The sequence below is a fragment of the Chelonia mydas genome, chromosome 7 (genome assembly GCF_015237465.2).
Source record: "Chelonia mydas isolate rCheMyd1 chromosome 7, rCheMyd1.pri.v2, whole genome shotgun sequence".
Classification (NCBI taxonomy): domain Eukaryota; kingdom Metazoa; phylum Chordata; order Testudines; family Cheloniidae; genus Chelonia; species Chelonia mydas.
Genome location: NC_057853.1, coordinates 59,641,263 through 59,661,575, shown reverse-complemented (window position 1 = coordinate 59,661,575; position 20,313 = coordinate 59,641,263). Strand labels below are relative to the sequence as shown.

Below are 20,313 nucleotides of genomic sequence, written 5' to 3'. Positions count from 1 at the left end.
TTTATTGGAAAACAGCGAGGGGCCTTCAAAAGAGGTCTTGAATTGTTTGTTGCATCTCTGGGAGGGGGAGGGTAGGCTTGATGATGGCAGCCAAGATGAACACTCCATAGTGATGGCAGAAGCCACAGCTTTAGCTGCAGAGTTCGCTGCCTCCAGCTCGACTGCAGTGTTGTTCTGGCAATTAATTTGCCCTCCCCCACCATAGCAGAGAACTCCTGTTTTGCCTCATCAGGAACCTTGTCTTTGAACTTCAGGATAATATCCCACAGGCTGAAACTGGAGCAACCCAACAGAGGCTGCTGGTTTGTGATCCTCAGCTGTAAACCTCTTGTGGAACAAAGCTTCCTGCCAATCAGGTCCAGCTTTTTTTTGAACCCCAGAGTTTTCAGCATAATCCAGTACCCAGGCCTGGGTGCTGGCAGGGTGGGGGAAGCAGGAGACAGGTAAAACAGTGTCCCAAAGTCTGTAAAAGTCCTAAAAACTACTACTAACACTAAACTACTGTAAAAATAACAAAAATACTATCTATATAAAAGTACAAAACAGTTCCTCTTCTGTGTTTTAGAAAGTGTGTCTCAAGAGATGAGAGAACAGCAGAGACTCAGACGTGGAACATGCAGCAGTGAGAAGGAACTGAGGGTGCCGTCAGTCCGCCCCACCTTCAGCACCTTGGATGAAACCATGAGGGGAACAACGGCTCATCCGCGGACCAATAGACACTACTAAATCTCCAGCTCCAGACACACAGCACATATGTATAACCCTCAGTGGAATATCATCACTTGAAGAAGAATACTGGTACTTAACCGTGCTCCAGGGCTGGAGATGGGATCACTTGAGTGAGTAGTTCCAATCCCGGTACTGGGCAAGACTCCAGAATGGTGGGAGAAGCCAGGACCAACAGGTTAAGCAACTCCCTGGCTGCCTTGATTGTCTTGGGTGTAGATAGCATTGGAAAGGGCTCCTGAGCTTGCGGTACCAAAAGGTGCACTGATCCTTCAGGGATGGGTCTCAATGGACCCTTTCTCGACTCTGGAGTCAGCAATCCATCTTGGCTTACGGACAGCATCTGGGGGCTGCATCTTCTTTGGCTGCACCTATGAGTTCTTGCCTCAGCTCAGTGCCTTCACAGTAGACCTCCAAAGCCCCGATACCGAGTCTTTAAGAAGAGACTGTATAAGTCTCCCTTTAGGCACTGGCGGTGCGGACCTGCCTGTAGAGTCAGTCAGAAAAGAGGTTTCAGAGTAGCAGCCGTGCTAGTCTGTATTCGCAAAAAGAAAAGGAGTACTTGTGGCACCTTAGAGACTAACAAATTTAGTCTCCATGGTGCCACAAGTACTCCTTTTCTTTTTTCAGAAAAGAGGGTGCACTCCAAACTGATTCAGATGCACTCATTACCCATTCAGAGCAAGAAGTTTCCGAAAGCAGATGAAGTGCAGATTCCATAAGCAGGTACTTGAGTCTGGCAGTCCTTTTTCGAGCAGGATTTGAACCCTCTACAAAGATGACATTTATCACTTACATGCACCAATCCCAGACACTTGAGGCAGCTGAGGTGTGGGTAGCTTACTGGCATAGACCTGTTATTAGAGCAACAAGTCTTGAAGCCAGGAGAATGAGGCATTAGCTCAGTATCCAACTAAGCATCAGTAACCCTATACTAAAAAATTCTATTCTAAACATTCAACAACTATTTAGGAATGTACCATTCAAGCCTAAAAACTAACACAACAGGTACTATATATACTATGGGAGGAAAGATTTGCGGATACAAAGATCACAACTGCAACAACCAGAAAGGAACTGAGGGGGATTGGGTGTAGCGCGGCCTTTTATACCTGCTTCCACTGGTGTGAGGAACCAGAGGGTGCTCACACTGCCTCAACAGGTACTGCTGAGGGAAAAAATCTATGGACAACTGTGCATGAGGTGTACACACCTATATTGGAATGGACATGTTCTATCACTTAAAGAAGAACCTGCACCTACTTTCTATTGGAACATAAAGTTTGGTAGTTCTTCATGAATGCAATTTTTGGTATTTTTCTGCTAGTCAACTGGACAGTACCAAACTGGGCCCTAGAACCATCTCTTACCTGCTATATTGGTGTTTGAACCTGGCAGAGAACTATCCCTACAGCTCTCACTGCTTCCTAAGAAGGAATATCCTGTGAAATTAACTCTTAGTTATTGGCCACATTCAGCTAGTAGCTCATCAACTCTGCCTTCAGATGAGCTTTCACTGTAGCCCACTAGAGCAGCCTGATGAACATGCATGTAGTGAGATTAACTTAGAAACTAAAATGCTAAACTCTACGAGCAGCGCAGTGTCAGCAATCTCAATTCCATTTTATAGTCTGTGGGTTTGTCAACGGGGGAAATATTTTCGGCCTGAATGGCCAAACACAAGTTCTCTTATTTATCTGGCATCTTATCCCACTTTAATTAAAATGCTTTGGAAGCAGCATAATTACTTTGGAATGAGTTATCCACTCTACAGTTCATGTGGAAACATCCTTATTTGTAATTAACTATACCACTTCAGGCCATCCTCTTCCATTCTGCACTGCTTCACATCTGGATTAGCCTGTATTTCCCTTGTGCACCTTCTACTGCTCCAGGGTCATCCTGACTGGATGTCACCTTCCCATTTAAATGTTGGTGTTCAGCCCAAGAGTGCCCCTTCACAATTCAAGTTTGTAGCAAGTTCACATGCACGGAGTCCATTATAGCAGCCATGTGCTATAAGTCCTGTGCTTTCATGTGCTCCTATCTGGAAGTCCTCGATTTCCTTGTCTCCCTGGGGAGATGAGCACATCCAGTCCCATCTTAACAAGAGTCAGTGGAATGTGAAGAGAGATGAGTGGCTATCACTGCAAATGTGGGAGTAGGGGCACTCCCAGGACATGGACTAGTGCCACAACAAAACAAAGGAGCTCCAGCAGAATTACAAAAACAACAGCCTCAGTAACGCTCCCAGTACATGCACTAGGAGGAGCTGGACTGCAGTTTTGCCAGGGAGGCCACAATGAAACGGATATTCCTGCGCCATCAGAAGGCACCCAGCTGACCACAGGCGTCAGCGAGGAGATACCCTCAAACAACCAAGATCTCTGGCATGTCCAACCCTGAGCCACAGACCCAGTCAGATACATTGCCAGAGATGGTCACCAAGACCCAGCTGGAGAGCCAGCCTGACAGCACTGCAGAGGGGACCTTTTCCTGTAAGTATTATGTGTTGTATTGCAATAAACTGCCCTGATACTGACTGCATAGGGGGATTTAAACAACTTTGTTCTGGATACCAGCTGGGTGCCACCATGTGGGGTGGATATTACTATGAGAGAGGCCAGACATGTCTGTCTCTGTACAGCACCCTTAACTCTCCATCAGCTTGGCTTTTATTATCCTCCGCTTCCCACTAGCATGCTCAAAAAGGCATCCGTGCTAGAAAGTGTATGGTCAAAAGTGGTCAAAAGTTTAATGCATGTGATGAGAGGAGAAGTGGAAAGAAAAGACACTCCTTTCCTGATCTGGTGATGGAAGTGATGGTTCCTATAAACCTAAGGCTGCAGTCAGAGCCATCAATTATTCAACTAATGAACCTGTTGTGAGGAAAAACAGCCTCCCCTTGTCAGGCCATCCCAGAAAAATAGAATGCCCTGAAGGCCACCATATCTGGGTTCTGCGGAAATGGGAATACGTAGCCAGAACCAAAACCATATAGGGTTCTACAGGTCAAATCCAACACCCTGAGTTACACCTGAAAAACAACTACAGTGCAAACCCACAGAGCATAAGGGCTCTTTAAGCAATGCAGGCAGCCTTGTGTTTGCCATGCATAGGCAGCTGCCTGCACATGGCATACACAAACACTCCTGAGGAGCAGCCCTATGTGGAGTACATGCCCATAGTCTCTTGCAGAGCTGACAAAGGCCTAGATAACTGGAGCCCCTCAATGTGCAATCCTGAGTAGTAGGGGATGGAGATGATGAGCTCTGCCATTTCTCTGGGTCACTCCTCCCAACCTAGCAACATTACTTACTTGAATAATGAGTGGGTTGAGCCTCAGACAGATGTTCTGATTCCATTAGACCTGGGAACAATATTTCAGATGAACCTCTCCCAACTTTCCCACCCAATGAAAAATGAGGATTCATGTCAACCAAAACATTTGCAAACTTACATGGAATTCACTGAACTATTTTGGTCAAAAATTCAAAATGACCTTTTGTTTTGAATTTTACTTCAATTTCATTTAAAAAGTTTGAACTAAAAAATGGAACAAAAAGTTTCGTTTAATCCAAAAGAAAAAAATTTCAGTTTGCCAAAAACCAAAAATTTGTTTCAGGTCATCTGAAAGTGAATTTCTCTTTCCATTTTTCAGTTTGGAGAGTGAACTGAAAGTCTGTTATTTGCATAGCTCTGGCATCTATGCCACAATCGCAGACAGACACTGAAAAACGGCCTGGATCCAAACCTAAGTCAATGGAGGGACTCCACTGGGCTTCAGCGAGCTTTCTTCAAGCCCTAAGTCACAACACGGAACTACCTTACATCTCTATGTGTGAATTAGCAGAACTACATAAGATGACCAAGCTGTAGTCACCCAGAATGACTGAAGTGAGCTGTAAGTTCAGGTCAACAGAGACCAAATAATTCTGATGTTTTATTTCTTTATATATTATACAACACACACAGTTTTAATATTTGGTAAAAAAGTTAACAAAAGTATCTCAGAAGTGACAAAATCCTTTCCACGTTTAGATTTCAGAAGCTCAAACACTATCTTACTAGACGACTGCTGTTTTCCAGCTTTTATGGAGTTTAAAGTGCAAACTACTCACAGATACAACTGGGCAAGAGTACTGCATTCTGATGTGAAGGTGCAGCATCTAAAATATGTAACATAAAAGCGTCATTGGGTGGATACAATGACCCTGGGAAGAAGGGGAGCTTCGGAAACTCCTTTCTGACTCCTCTGTGCAGAAATATGCTCCAGCCGCTCTGTGTAGAATCCATTGAAATCCAGCCTAGGGGAAAGCAAACACATGTTCAATAGTCTTCCCAAAAATGGCCCAGAAGTGTGAAAACAGAGAGAAGTGGTAACAGGCTTCAAATGCTATTTAAGGGTTTCAAAATTCCATAGTAAAAATGAGAGAAATTCCTGGGCATACACCTAAAATTCACCATAATTACCATTATTTATGATTTACAGTGTATTTATACCTGCGTATTTACAGTGTATTTATACCTTATAGAGGTAAATTCCAGTTATCTAAATGGCTCAGGGGTGGAAGCATTTTGGAATTTCAGAAAATCAGAGTTTGCCAAAATTGGAATTTTTGTAAATGAAAATGTTGATTCTGGGAGACTTTTCTGACATCGTTTACCTGTGTTTAAAACAGAATCATCACAAATATGCCATAAAAGCAAGTTATAAGGCTTTTTGTCTGAAGCTTTCAACGTACTTTACAAAGGAAGATAGGCAGCATTAGCCCCATTTTACAAATGGGGAAACTGAGGCATAGAGGGCTGGCATGATTTGCACTAGGCCAAATAGCAAGTCAGTGTCAAAACTGGGAATAGATCCCAGATCTCCTAACCTTCAGTCTGGACTATGCTGTAAAACTGAATGTTACTAATCCAAGTCTCTACTATTGTTAGGGAAAAATGATTCTGAAACATCAAGCAAAGCAGTGTGTTTTAGGAAGGGTCTCTGAGTAACAAATGGGTATTATAAATTTTGGTTACAAGCTACTACTAGCCATTTAAAATTACTTCTATGAGCAATAAACACACAGTCTCCTGAAGGGAAAAAACAAGACTATACACTTTAAAATAAGGATTCTTGCTTTGTGAATCAAAGCTACAACCTATGGCTCACTGGGGCTGTGCATCTTACATCTGCCCATCAATTCTGTAACTGCAGCTATTTCAACTGATAAATGTTAATACAAGGAACATTTCCATGCTTTTAAGTCCAAGCTGGTAAGTATCCTAGGCTGTAACTTCACTGCTTTTCCTCCTGTGACACATCAGATTAGGAATGCCAAGTCTCTCTGCCCCGCTCCATCCTCACTCATCCCCTTAATCCTACAATTGTTTGATGCCTTAGTTGAGAATTTCCAGATATTAACATATTTGGATTTCATTTAATTTTAATCTTCTCTCATTAAAAAATAACCCCAGTCCAGTACTGTACATGGCTTGCCACCAGTGGACATCAACAGCAACAACAGTCTCAGTTCCTCTGGGGAAAAAAATACTGGCAGGAATGCATAGAGTGAGAGGCACTTCTGTTTGATGCACTTCATCCAAGCTCAACTGAGAAGGATTTCCCAGTGCATACCCTGTAGGGATGAGAAACTGGCAGTGCCTCAGCACGCCCTACACATTTCGCACCATGTTGCAATGTAGCTGCAGAGAGATCTTAAAGACCCAGTGTTACTAATAATACTGGGCACTTTTATAGTAGCTGTTCATGCGTAGATCTGAAAGCATTTCAAAGGCAGCACTATTATCCCCATCTTGGAGATGGAGAAACTGAGGCATGGAGCGGGTAGGTCAGTTTCCCAAGTATAGTCATTTCAGTGACACAGGACAAGGCTATGACCAAATACAGTGAGACTAGCATCACTTACAAAGTCGGATTTGCAATAGCTTAAAAAAGAACCTCCATTTCCCCAACTTTATTTCTTGCAAAAGTACATTTTAAAAAAGCTATATGCTGAACTACTGACTAAAGCTTCTTGCTATTCCAGGGTTACACTGATAGAACAGCTGGCTGCCATGATACCACAGAAAAGGAATAAAGAACAAATTTCCGTCTGGTCTAGAGTTGGACTCTTTCCTTCCTGTGCTACTAGGAGACAATTGCACTCTGCTCACCTGTAGATGATGTTGATCATGCTGTGCTCACAGTCATTGGTGCTGTAAACACTCAGCTTATCCAGAAGGTCCAGGAGATGTGTTGAGAAATTGCTGTCAAACTTGTTGATAGTTGCCTCGAAGCCAGATGTTAGTTGGAAGGCGTCTGCATGCTCTGCTAAAAGCTATCAAGAGGAGGGCACAGTAAGTGAGAGTGGTTCTGGGTGTGAGCCAGACACACACTGTACAAGGACTCTCTCTTTTGTTTTTTCAAACTTCTGTTTCTATGGAAGAATATTGACATAAAATTTCAAAACTGCTCCATCCCAGACGCACCTTTTCTCATGCGGCATACAACAGGATGAACAGTTGTGAAATGAATTCTATATACTGCCCCTCAGGTATGCTCGAGACCCAAGCCTAGAGCATGCTCCCTGGGCAAGGTACTGACACTGAGAAGACATCATGCCCTGGGGGTTTAAAAATCTTGCCCTGCTGGTCTGACACACAATCCAAAGGTCTGAAATGGATCCTGTTAGAGTTGTGTTATTCTGCCTCTAGAACATGCCCGATCAAAGCCTGGCACTGATGACATATCTCCCTTCTCAGTAATAAACATTAAGAGCATTTCTTATCTTCAGTAGTAGTGTGGCTTTAACTGATCTCTACAGTATTTCATCACAGGCACTATGATCAGAAGCATCCTGTGGGTGGCTTGTTTTCAAATGCTACGTGCTGCTGTACACGAGACAGGTTCATCAGGCAAACAACACAGGCAGGGAATGTCCAGCAGACCACCTTCAAGCATTTACACTGCACTGCTCTTTCGTGGCCCCCTAGTGGCTGTCTGAGGAATGGTGTGTCAGCCTAGCAGAAGGCAGATTGTGAGCTGCAGGGTGAGAGAAGTTAGCATACACATACACAGAAAGGAAACAAACAAAGCCAGGTGTCCTAGTCTCAAGAGGGATGGGCTGGAAATGGTCTAACAGTCTACACACTAACTGGTTCATTTGCCACAAGATACTACTTTGGAGATGTGAAAGAACCCGAGCCACAAAGAACCCACGCGTTAGTGCCCACTGCCCTTGATGAAAACAGTTCAGAACTAAGTAATAAGACCAATGTTTGCTGTAAGCAACATAATTCTGCTGCAGCTGGGTAACAATGTACATGTTTAGCAGGGTCAGCGCTCTCATTAAACCACAGAGGAAGAAGGAAAATGACATGAAAAAATGCTTACTAATCTTTTGTAATTGTTGTTCAAGATGAGTTGCACTTGATCCATTCCACTCTTAGTGCCTGTGTGCCCCATGCACCGTTACCAGCAATTTTTCCCTCACTGCTATAAAATGCCTAGCTGACCCTGAGCCCCCCTCAATTCTTTCTTTCCAGAAACTCCGACATAGAGGGGTAGGAGGGTAGGTCGTGGAATAGACATGTGCAACACATCTCGAAGAACAACAATTACAAAAGGTTCAAAACCGTCTTTTCTTCATCAAGTGCTTGCACATGTGCATTCCACTCTTGGTGACTCCCAAGCAGTAATAAAGCTGGAGGGATCAGAGTTCACATACATACAGCTTAACCAAATTTGGCATCATCCCTAGAACAATAGGTGATGGTGTAATGGGAGAAAGTGCACAGATGACCGGCTTGCTGCTTTACAAATGTCCTAGATAGGGATTTACACTAAGAACACCGCTAAGGATGCTTGAGATCTTGTGGAATGAGTAGTCAGGTTACTTGGTGGCCAAATGCCTGCCTGTTCATAGCAAGCGTGGATACATGAAGTTATCCAAGACAAAATCCTCTGTGAACAGTTGGATGGACTGCTGCAATGGTTCAGTCCTGTCTATGTAAAAGTCTAGAGCTCATGTAACATCCAGTGTGTGTAGTCGTTGATTCCTATTTCTGTGAGGTTTTGGGTATAACACCGGTAAGTAGACTGCTTGATTGCTATGAAAATTTGAAACTGCTTTACAAAGGACACTCAGGGGAGGGTGTAAATATACCTTATCTTTAAAGACCGTATATGGAGGTTCCGAAGTCAGGGCATGGAGTTCCAAGACTCTTCTAGCAGAAGTGATGGCAATTAGAAAAGCCACCTTCTAAGGGAGGTATAGTAAGGAGCACATTGCTAAAAGGTCAAACGGTGGTCCCATAAATTTAGACAAGACCAGGCTCTAGTCCCAAGGGTGGAGGGACAAGCTCTCTTCATTGAGGATACAACTTTTCAAGGCCTTTAACGAATCTGATTGTCATGTCATTTGAAAAAACAGAACCGTTATCCACACAACGGTGGAAAGCTGATATTGTTGCCAGGTGAACCTTGACAGAGGAAATTGCTAAGCCTTGCTGTTTCAGGTGCAGCAAACAGTATATGTTGGATGGACGAATGCATCAGCAAGACTCCGGTTTGGGAAGCCAAGACTAAGAACCACTTCCATTTTGACAGCTAGTTGGCCCTGATGGAGGGCTTTCTACTGCTTAGTAAGCTTGGCGAATTTGCTCCAAGCAAGCTTGTTCTCTGGGATTTAGCCATGGAGCTTCCAGGCTGTTAAATGAAGGGAACGCAGGTTCGGGGGAGCAGCTGACTGTGGTATTACATAAGAACATAAGAGCAGCCATACTGGTTCAGACCAAAGGTCTATCTAGCCCAGTATCCTGTCTTCCGACAGTGGACAATGCCAGGTACCCCAGAGGGAATGAACAGAATAGGTAATCATCAAGCGATCCATTCCCTGTCGCCCATTCCCAGCTTCTGGCAAACAGAGACTAGGGATACCATCCCTGCCCATCCTGGCTAATAGCCATTGATGGACCTATCCTCCATGAACTTATCTAGTTCTTTTCTGAACTGTATTTTAGTCTTGGCTTTCACAACATCCTCTGGCAAAAAGTTCCGCAGACTGACTGTGCGTTGTGTGAAAAAATACCTTTTGTGTGTTTTAAACCTGCTGCCTATTAATTTCATTTGGTGACCCCTAGTTCTTGTGTTATGAGAAGGAATAAATAACACTTCCTTATTTACTTTCTCCACTCCAGTCATGATTTTATAGCCCTCTATCATATCCCCTGCTTAGTAGTCTCTTTTCCAAGCTGAAAAGTCCCAGTCGTATTACTCTCTCCTCATACAGAAGCTGTTCCATACCCCTAATAATTTTTGTTGCCCTTTTCTGAACCTTTTCCAATTCCAATTCCAATACATCCTTTTTGAAATGGTGTAACAACCTCTGCACGCAGTATTCAAGATGTGGGCGTACCATGGATTTATATAGAAGCAATATGATATTTTCTGTCTTATTACCTATCCCTTTCTTAATTATGCCCAATATTCTGTTCGCTTTTTTGACTGCCGCTACACATTGAGTGGATGTATTTAGAGAACTATAAACCATGATACCAAGATCTCTTTCTTGAGTGGTAACAGCTAATTTAGACCCCATCATTTTATATGTATAATTGGGATTGTGTTTTCCAATGTGCATTACTTTGCATTTATCAACATTGAATTTCATCTGCCATTTGTTGTCCAGTCACCCAGTTTTGAGAGATCCTTTTGTAGCTCTTCACAGTCTGCCTGGGATTTATATATCTTGAGTAGTTTTGTATCATCTGCAAATTTTGTCACTTCACTGTTTACCCCTTTTTCCAGATCATTTATGAATATGTCGAATAGGACTGGTCCCAGTACAGACCCCTGGGGGACAACACTATTTGCCTCTCTCCATTCTGAAAACTGAGCATTTATTCCTACCCTTTTGTTTCCTATCTTTTAACCAGTTACAAATCCATGAGAGGACCTTCCCTCTTATCTCATGACAGCTTACTTTGCTTAAGAGCCTTTGGCGAGGGACCTTGTCATCTTTGGAGCCCTTTTTAAGAATTGGAGTCATATTAGCTATCCTCCAGTCATTTGGTACAGAAGCTGATTTAAATGATAGGTTACAGACTATAGTTAAAAGAAAAGGAGTACTTGTGGCACCTTAGAGACTAACCAGTTTATTTGAGCATGAGCTTTCGTGAGCTACAGCTCACTTCATCGGATGCATAGCATATCGTGGAAACTGCAGAAGACATTATATACACACAGAGACCATGAAACAAAACTTCCTCCCACCCCACTCCCCCGCTGGCAACAGCTTATCTAGATAAGCTTGGTCTCTGTGTGTATATAATGTCTTCTGCAGTTTCCACGATATGCTATGCATCCGATGAAGTGAGCTGTAGCTCACGAAAGCTCATGCTCAAATAAACTGGTTAGTCTCTAAGGTGCCACAAGTACTCCTTTTCTTTTTACGAATACAGACTAACACGGCTGTTACTCTGAAACCAGACTATAGTTAGTAGTTCTGCAATTTCACACTTGAGTTCCTTCAGAACTCTTGGGCGAATACCATATGGTCCTGCTGACTTATTACTGTTTAGTTTATCAATTTGTTCCAAAACCTCCTCTAATGACATCTCAATCTGGGCAGTTCCTCAGATTTGTCACCTAAAAAGAATGGCTCAGGTTTGGGAATCTCCCTCACATCTTCAGACGTGAAGACCGATGCAAAGAATTCATTTAGTTTCTCCGCAATGGCCTTCTTGTCCTTGAGTGCACCTTTAGCATCTCGATCATCCAATGGCCCCACTAGTTGTTTAGCAGGCTTCCTGCTTCTGATGTACTTACAATTTTTTTTTTTATTATTTTTTGAGTCTTTGGCTAGCTGTTCCTCAAGTTCTTTTTCGGCTTCCTAATTATATTTTTACACTTGATTTGCCAGAATTTATGCTCCTTTCTATTTTCCTCACTAGGATATAACTTCCATTTTTTAAAGGATGCCTTTTTGCCTCTCACTGTTTCTTTTACTTAGTTGTTTAGCCATGATGGCACTTTTTTGGTTCTCTTACAGTTTTTTAATTTGGTGTATACATTTAAGTTGAGCCTCTATTATGGTGTTTTTAAAAAGTTTCCATGCAGCTTGCAGGGATTTCACTTTTGGTGCTGTACCTTTTAATTTCTGTTTACCTAACTTCCTCATTTTTGTGTAGTCCCCTTTTCTGAAATTAAATGCTACAGTGTTGGGCTGCTGTGGTGTTTTCCCCGCCATAAGGATGTTAAATTTAATTATATTATGGTCACTATTACCAAGCGGTCCAGGATCAGATCCTGTGCTCCACTTAGAACTAAATCAAGAATTGCCTCTCCTTTTGTGGGATTCCAAGACTGGCTGCTCTTAGAAGCAGTTATTTAAGGTGTCAAGAAACTTTATCCCTGCTTCCCTTCCTGAAGTGACATGTACCCAGTCAATATGGGTATAGTTGAAATACCCAGTTATTAAGTTTCTTATTTTAATAGCCTCTCTAATCTCCCGAGCATTTCACAGTCACTATCACCATCCTGGTCAGGTGGTTGATAATATATCCCTGCTGTTATATTCTTATTATTAGAGCATGGAATTACTATCCACAGAGATTCTATGGTACAGTTTGGTACTTTCATTTAAGATTTTTTCTTCATTTGATTCTACACTTTCTTTCACATATAGTGCCAGTCCCCCACCGGCATGACCTGTTCTGTCCTTCTGATATATTTTGTACCCGGATATTATTGTGTCCCATTGATTATCCTCATTCCACCAAGTTTCTGTGATGCCTATATATCAATATCCTCATTTAATATAAGGCAGTTCAGTAAACGCATCTTATTATTTAGACTTCTAGCATTTGTATATAAGCACTTTAAGAACTTATCACTTTTTAGCTGTCTGCCATTATATGATATAATTGAATGGCACTTTTTTCATTTGACTGTTTCTCATCAGATCCTACCTTTATTTTATCATCTTCCATCCTCTCCTCCTTACTAGGACATAGAGAATCTCCATTAATAGATCCTCCCCTAAGGGATGTCTCTGTCCGAATCACGTACTCCTCCGCACCTGTAGGCTTTCCCCCAGCCCTTTGTTTAAAAACTGCTCTACGATCTTTTTAATTTTAAGTGCCAGCAATCTGATTCCATTTTGCTTTAGGTGGAGCACATCCTTCCTGTATAGGCTCCCACTTTCCCCAAAGTTTCCCCAGTTCCTAATAAACCTAAACCCCTACTCCCTACACCATCGTCTCATCCATGCATTGAGGCCCTGCAGTTTTGCCTGTCTAACTGGACCTGCGTGTGGAACTGGAACCATTTCAGAGAATGCTATCATAAAGGTCCTGGACTTCAATCTCTTACCTAGCAGCCTAAATTTGGCCTCCAGTACCTCTCTCATATCCTTCCCTATGTCACTGGTACCTACACGTACCACGACCACTGGCTCCTCCCCAGCACTCCACCTAAGTCTATCTAGATGTCTCGAGAGATCTGCAACCTTTGCACCAGGTAGGCAAGTAACCATGCGGTTCTCCAGGGTTATCGCAAACCCAGCCAACTATGTTTCTAATGATCGAATCACCCAATACCAGTTTCTTCCTAATAACTGGAGTTCCTCCCCCCACTCCCCAGAGAGGTATCCTCAGTGCGAGAGGATACCACATCTGGAAGGAGGGTCCCAACTATGGGATCATTTCCCTCTGCTCCAGTTGGATGTTCTCCTTCCCTGAGACTTTCATCCTCCTCAACAGCACAGAGGCTGTCAGACTGGGGGTGGGACTATTCTACTGTGTCTCATTTATGTACCTCTCTGTCTCCCTTAGCTCTTCCAGATCAGCGACTCTGGGCTCCAAAGCCCGTACACAGTCTCTGAGAGCCAGGAGCTCCTTGCACCAAATGCACACATATGCCACCTGCCCATTGGGCAGGTAACCATACATGCTGCATTGGGTGCAATAAACTGGATAGCCCCCCTCTGTTGCTGGATGTCTGCCTGCATTATTTTTTTATTTATTATCTATTTGAGTGATCAAATCCAGGTGCAATAGAAGTAAGACTGGAGTCACCACTAAGAGATCAAGTCGAGTGGAGAACCAGTATTGGTGTGGGCACACCAATTGGAATTGGGGGTAAAGCATAATAAAGCTTTACTGTCCAGGGTAGCAGGAAGGCGTCTGCGATGGAACCCAGACTGCAGCCTTGACAGCAGAAGAACTGATGACATTTTCTGTTGTACTTGTTCACATATAGGTCTGCCTGGGAAGTCCCCCACTGCTTGAATATGCCCCTGGCTACATCCAGGCAAACAGACCACTCGTGATGACTAAAGAAAGACCTGCTCAAGTGATCTGTTATCTTGTTCCACACCCCTGGAAGGTAAGAGGAGTTGAGGTAGACTGAATGGGCTATACAAAATTCCCATAGATGAACTGCTTCCTGAAAAAGGAAGGATGAGCGAGCTCCTCCCTTCCTGTTGAGGTAAAACATGGCTGTGGTGTTGTCTGTCAGAACAAATAGGTTTCTCCTTCTGATATGAGGCAGGGATGACTGACAGGCAAGACTAACCACTCTGAGCTCTCTAATGTTGATATGAAGAGAGATCTTTGTAAATGACCAAAGACCTTGAGTTCTGAGGGGCCCCAAGTGAGCTCCCCATCCTAGCACTAATGTGTCTGAGACCAGAGTCATTGACGGTCGAGGGGGGATGAAGGGAACATCCACACAAGCATTGAGAGGATCCAACGAACAATTCAGAGAAACAAAGAACCCGGGAAGGAACTGTGATTACAATGTCCACAGGAAGATGGCTTGGCAAGTACCCTGAGACCATCCAAGTCTGGAAGAGTATGAGATACAGACTCACATGTTGTACCACTTGTGGGCACAAGACCATGCGGCTCAGGAGCCTTATACAGTTTTGGGCTGTTGTGATTGGATGACATTTGAGGTGTGTAACCAGGGATTGGACCAACTGGAATTGTAACTTGGGGGAAGGAGGGGTAACACCCTCGCCTGGATAGAGTCTAACACACACCAATAAACTCTATCCTCTGTACCAGACAAAGTATAGATTTGTCTGCATTGATCAATAGGCTTAAGGCCTTGAATGTTGACTGGATGAGTCAAACACTGGACACAACCAGAGCCCTGGACCAGCCCTTGACTAGTCAGTCATTCAGATAAGGGTAGGCCTGAACTCCTAATCTCCTCAGGAACACTGCCACTACAGCCATACATTTTGTGAATACCCGAGAAACTGCAGACAGGCCAAATGGAAGCACCGTGAACTGGTAATGTGACTGCTTCACTACAAACCTGAGGAACCTTCTGTGCCCACAGTATATTGAGGCATAGAAGGAGGCATCTCTTAAATCAAGGGTGGCGTACCAGTCCCTGGGATCCAGAGAAGGAATAATTGATGCCAGGAGGACCATGCAGAACTTTATATTTTTGAGATAGTTGTTAAGTTGATGCAGGTCTAAAATAGATCTGAGACCTCACTTGGCTGTCAGGATTAGGAAATAACGGGAGTAGAAACCCTTCCAGGCTGTGGGGGGAATCTTTTACTACCTCTATCTGTATGCCCGGATTTAAGGCTACTCCCTTTAACAACTCTAAGTGAGCTTTATAGTCTGGGTTTATAGTTTATTTATCTGGGGGAGGTGAGATGCCCTTGACTGAGACTGCCTTGTCAGGAGAGGAGGACAAGGAGGCCTGCACTGGCTGTGGATGCTCTTCCTTCCCTTCTTTATCTATGGGGTCCTGTTGAACCTGGTTTTGGAATCTGGTACTGGGCTCAGTAGCAGAGTTGGGAAGAGGTGCTGCCCAGTGGGAAGGTGCAGGACACCTTTCTGAGGCCAACAAATAGAAGTGCCTGGAATGCATCCTGGAAACTATTGGAACCTGTGGGGTTTTCCTCAAGGGCCTCTAGACTGGCATAGGACCCCAGTGACCTCCTGGCCAACCACTTGATAGTGCTCCTGTGATTGGAACCGTGGAAGGGTAGAAATGTCTGGAAGAGTAACAAGAGCAGCTTTGAAACTGGGAAGAGTAGGACCCAATCTCTGACTCAAAAGAGGACAATTCTCATTCTGGTGGCCACAGGAGTGCAGGTCCTGACTGTGCTGACGATCAGTGCCAAGGTGGAGAGGTCTGCAGCAAGGCCAGCATCATGAGTTTCCCCTTTGATGATGCTGAAGGGCAAGCTGTCACGGGTACACGAGACTGGTCCGGTACCATGCGTTGTAATGATCCAACCAGTTCACTCGTGTCCGCCAGCACTGAAAGCGACGACTCTTGTACTGCGAGCAACACCAGTACTGACAGCAAGAGGAGATCACTAGCAGCTGCAAACACCTCTGGCAATGTTGGTATTGAGAGTGTTGGTATCGGTGCAGTGCTGCAGATATGGGAGTCTCTTCTGGTTCCAGACTTGACAGTACCTGCATAGGTGCCAGCTTCCACGATACCAAGGCAGAGGAGCGCTTGGGTTTAGAATGCAATTTACTCTGATCCCCATACCTGGCTGACTTCATGTAGATTGCCCCCTTTCAGCAGTCTGCTTTTTATGCCTCTTCCTAGGCACTAGGATTGGTACCAGGACTCTGACATGGTAGGATGCCAAAGCAGTCGGTGCTGATTCTGTCTGTCTGGCTCAGATGGAGGTCTCGGTGCCTTCTCCATGAGCAGAAACTTTAGCTGGGCTTCCTGATCTTTATTTGTGTGAGGCTTAAAGTCCTTGCAAATTTGGCAAAGGTCCCAGTATGAGCTTCCCCAAGGCACTTCAAGCAACTAGCTTGTGGGTTGCTCATGGGCACAGACTTATTATAGGAAACACAGGGTTTGAAGCACAGTGACCAAGGCATCTCTTGGCACCAGGGATTGATGGAAAAGCAAATAAACAGAAAATCTAACTGTAATTTTGCTACTAGTGACTAATTATTCACAATACATAAAGAACAAAATCAACTGTGAGAACTTGCAAATGCAAGAAGAATAGTTCCAGAGACCATCATGGTTGGCAAAAAGAAGCTGAGGGGGCGCACGGTTGGCTAGGAGCTTTTTACCAAAGCTAGTGGCACATGGCAGCAGAGGGTGCTCAAGCCACCCCAACGAATACCATTGAGGGAAAAATTTCTGGCAACTTTGAACTGGGCACATACACACCAAGAGTGGAATGCATTGTGCAAGCACTCAAAGAACACTTGTGGTGAAATGAGAAGGTAGGCATTAGTGGAAATGTGTTGTTCTGAGGTATTCGTGGATTTGTAACACTGAGTCTGTAAGCATTCTGTATCTCAGCAAGGATCTGTGCTGAACAGCTGCTGTGTGGAAGTGTCCCTTACTCAGCAGGACCGCTCCATGTGTGTATGGAGAGGTAGATCTGCTGACTTTAGTGACCAAAGTAAGCATTCAGTGCTTTTTATCCCTGTTGACAGGGCTGGCTCTGTAGGGGTAAGACTGACAGAAAGCTGGATTCTGTTCCTTTCCTCTAGCATCAGAAGTGTGTATTAAGTTCCAGTCAGTTACACTATGCAAACCCACTGAAGAGAACAGAGCTGCATGGCTGTCACTGGAAGCTTGCAGAACCTTTATGCATGATGACCATCCCTGAGAAGAAAAAAGCTCAGCCTGACTGTCGGAGCCTTGGCTGAGCTTGTAGTGCTAGCAGTTAGAAAAATATTTTTTTTTCTCTTGTAACCTGAGCACATTTGATCTGAATTCACTAAAGGCATGTGTAAGGGCATAACAGACATGGAACCTTGAGGGGCCATTTCTCAGAATGAAGTCGCTCTTTGAGGAATGTTTTGAGTGTATTTATTTACACAAGCTTTTAAGTTCACACTTAAAGGAGCCTGGCTGGTTAGTTTAAAGAACACTTATTCCCTCCTTGTTACCAAATGGGAACAGCACACGCTGCTGGCTGGATGATTGTGAAGTACCTCTATGGCTTTTTCAGTGCAATGGAAGAAAGGTAGAAATAAGAGAAACCTGACTTCCAAGGTGCTGTCTGGAAGGAAGAATTAGCCAGTTAAGAACAAGCAAATAATATTCTTAAAAGTGGGTGCCTTACTTTATTAGTTAGCTGCTTCTTCACAACTTCCTCGGCACGCTCCTGCTCTGTTGGTGGGCCCAACATTGTGCCGTGCTCTAATGTAAGCCGGCCCATTTCATTATTCAGCTTCATGCTTTGGGTAAATCTCTGTGGGAAGAGTAGATGATAAAACATGGTAAACGTCAAGCCACATTTCTATAGTTAAAATGAAGCATAAGAACTGGTTTTAATTCAGGCAGGACTTTAGAGCTTCAACAGTTCACAAAAGCCTTCTTCCATAGCAGCAAGGTACATGGGATCAAACCCTGGTTAAGGCAGCGATGAAGTTAGTGTTTCCCATCAGACTGCCTATTCGTGTACGTCGCTAAAACACAATATCATTATGCATGAGACACCAGTGCTGGGTCATGATAGGCAGACACAACTGTATTACAGGTCAGGACGGAGGTGCATTGGGGGTGCCCACAACTGGAGCAGTAAAGGGTGCTGCAGATCAGTACAGTGGTGCACTGGCAGAGTTTTGGGGAAGAGGACAGAAAGGAAGAGCCTGGGGTGCTGAGGGTTAGAGCTGAGATGCAATGACAGATATATACAAAGAACTTGCACAATGCACAACTGAATATTCCTGACTACCGACTCCTGTTCTAACCACTAGGTTAGAAGGCTGGGTTCAAGGAGGAACGAGATTAGAACAAGGCTGGGAACAAACAGGTGCAGGAACTATCGCAGCTGTGGGCGAATGCTTTGAGCAGCCATTGAATGCTGCTGCTCTGGGTTTAACAGCCAGTCTGCTGACTCTTCCAACCAATCAGGCATAGATGACAAATCTGAGGAACTGTCGCAGACTGAAGTGTCAGAACACATGAACAAGGGGGTCACCCAATGAAATTAATAGGCATCAGGTTTCAAACAAACAAAAGGAAGTACTTGTTCACACAATGTACAGTCCACCAGTGGAACTCGCAGCCATGGAATGATGGGACGATCAAAAGTAGAAGTGTGTTCAAAAAAGAATTAGGTAAGTTCATGGAAGATAGGTCCATCAATGGCTAGTAGCCAAGATGGTCAGGGATGCAATCTCATGCTCTGGATGTCCCTAAGTATCTGACTGCCAGAAAACTGGACTAGATGACAGAGGATGGTTCACTCAGTAATTGCCCTGTTTTGTTCATTTCCTCTGAAGCATCTGGCAGAGGCCACTGGTGGAAGACAGGATATTGGACTAAATGGACCATTGACCTGACTCAGTATGGCCATTTTTATATTCTTTACAAGCACTACGAGTCAATTCTCATCCATACTAAACTATCAGTATTCTTGTAAGAATAACATAAAATCAAACTTTCCCTAGAGTAGGATGTTTCAGTCATCATCTTCTTGCCAAAGCAGCTGCCAGAATAGTAAAAAGAAAACTAAAGAGGCCAGTGAAAGAAGCAAAGTATTTCAGAGGGAGGAGAGAGGGGCAAGTCAAAAGAAATGGCACTGTGAGAAGAGGGAAGTGTCATTTTGAGCAGCTGCAAACACTCTGGTGCGTGCTGGGAGGCCCCATACCTGCATACAGTTTGTGAACATGACACAAACAGACATCAGCTTGGAAAAGATCTTCAGCAGCTCAGGATTTGTTAGCATGCAGTCCTTTAGACAGTTATCCAGAAAGCTCGTATGGTGGCTCAGGACATCATCAATATTGGAAGCCTGTTATAGGAAAACACAACAATAAACAACACATCAACCAGTTCCTTACACTAACCTGCTACCAGAGATTTAAAATATCGGTTAGTGATGTGAAATAAATTAATGGAAAAAGAAAAAGAAAAATTGCTATGAGATATTGAGAAGATCATAGTGCTTAAAATGTAAAGTTAAACTCAGACAGGAAATACATTATAGGAACAAAATGAGATTGGGAAATGCTAACTGTTTCTGTAGGGTTTTACACGTTTTTAGTCATCTCAACTGATATGGCAAGTTTACATTCAGATAAAACTCTACACTGACTCAAGATGTGCAGAGATTAAAAACGCAAATTGAGTCATGAGAAGGGTATTATAGCAAACACATCCAAGACATCTGCTCATACTTCTCAGAGCCAACAAGGGTCAAAAGCACAACCTTTCCCAGAACTGGAATGGAATAGGGATAAACGCCGTTCCCTGATGAGTCAGGGACGTTGGTTCTATCTTTCCCTATGCCAAGGGGTTCCTTTTCCATTTCAGAGCTCTTTTTCATGAGAGTGCTTGGTGAAAACAGGGGGAGATTGGCACAATGCAGAACATTAGACTGAAAGGGGCTGCCCTTTCCTGTCATTTCTAAATCTCAGTGATCCTAATTCATGGAATACCAGGTAGGGAAAACCTGGCCCAAACAGTCCCAAAGTATGATTAAGAGCTAGTTCTGTGCTCCAAACTTGTAGTGCAATATATGCCTTATTGAAATCAATGGAAGTTTTGCCCAGATGCTTGGGGAGGTCTAAACCCTTGGTGACAACTCCCTTACAAAACTTATATATATGCCTTTAATAGCAAATTAG

The 20,313-nt window shown here is 43.7% G+C and overlaps 1 protein-coding gene across 6 annotated transcripts in view; it reads right to left on the bottom strand.

Moving 5' to 3' along the window:
- Nucleotides 1-4,635: 4,635 nt before the first annotated feature.
- Nucleotides 4,636-20,313, bottom strand: part of TUBGCP2 (tubulin gamma complex associated protein 2) — an 82,846-nt gene continuing 67,168 nt past the window's right edge. For all 6 annotated transcript variants that reach the window (XM_037905385.2, XM_037905386.2, XM_043551782.1 and 3 more), the window contains 4 exons: nt 19,335-19,478; nt 17,802-17,930; nt 6,892-7,055; nt 4,636-5,033 (listed from right to left, as the gene is read on the bottom strand). In XM_037905385.2, the coding sequence (XP_037761313.1) occupies nt 4,919-5,033; nt 6,892-7,055; nt 17,802-17,930; nt 19,335-19,478 (552 nt within the window). In that variant the 3' untranslated portion in view covers nt 4,636-4,918. The remainder of the gene's footprint in view (nt 5,034-6,891; nt 7,056-17,801; nt 17,931-19,334; nt 19,479-20,313) is intronic.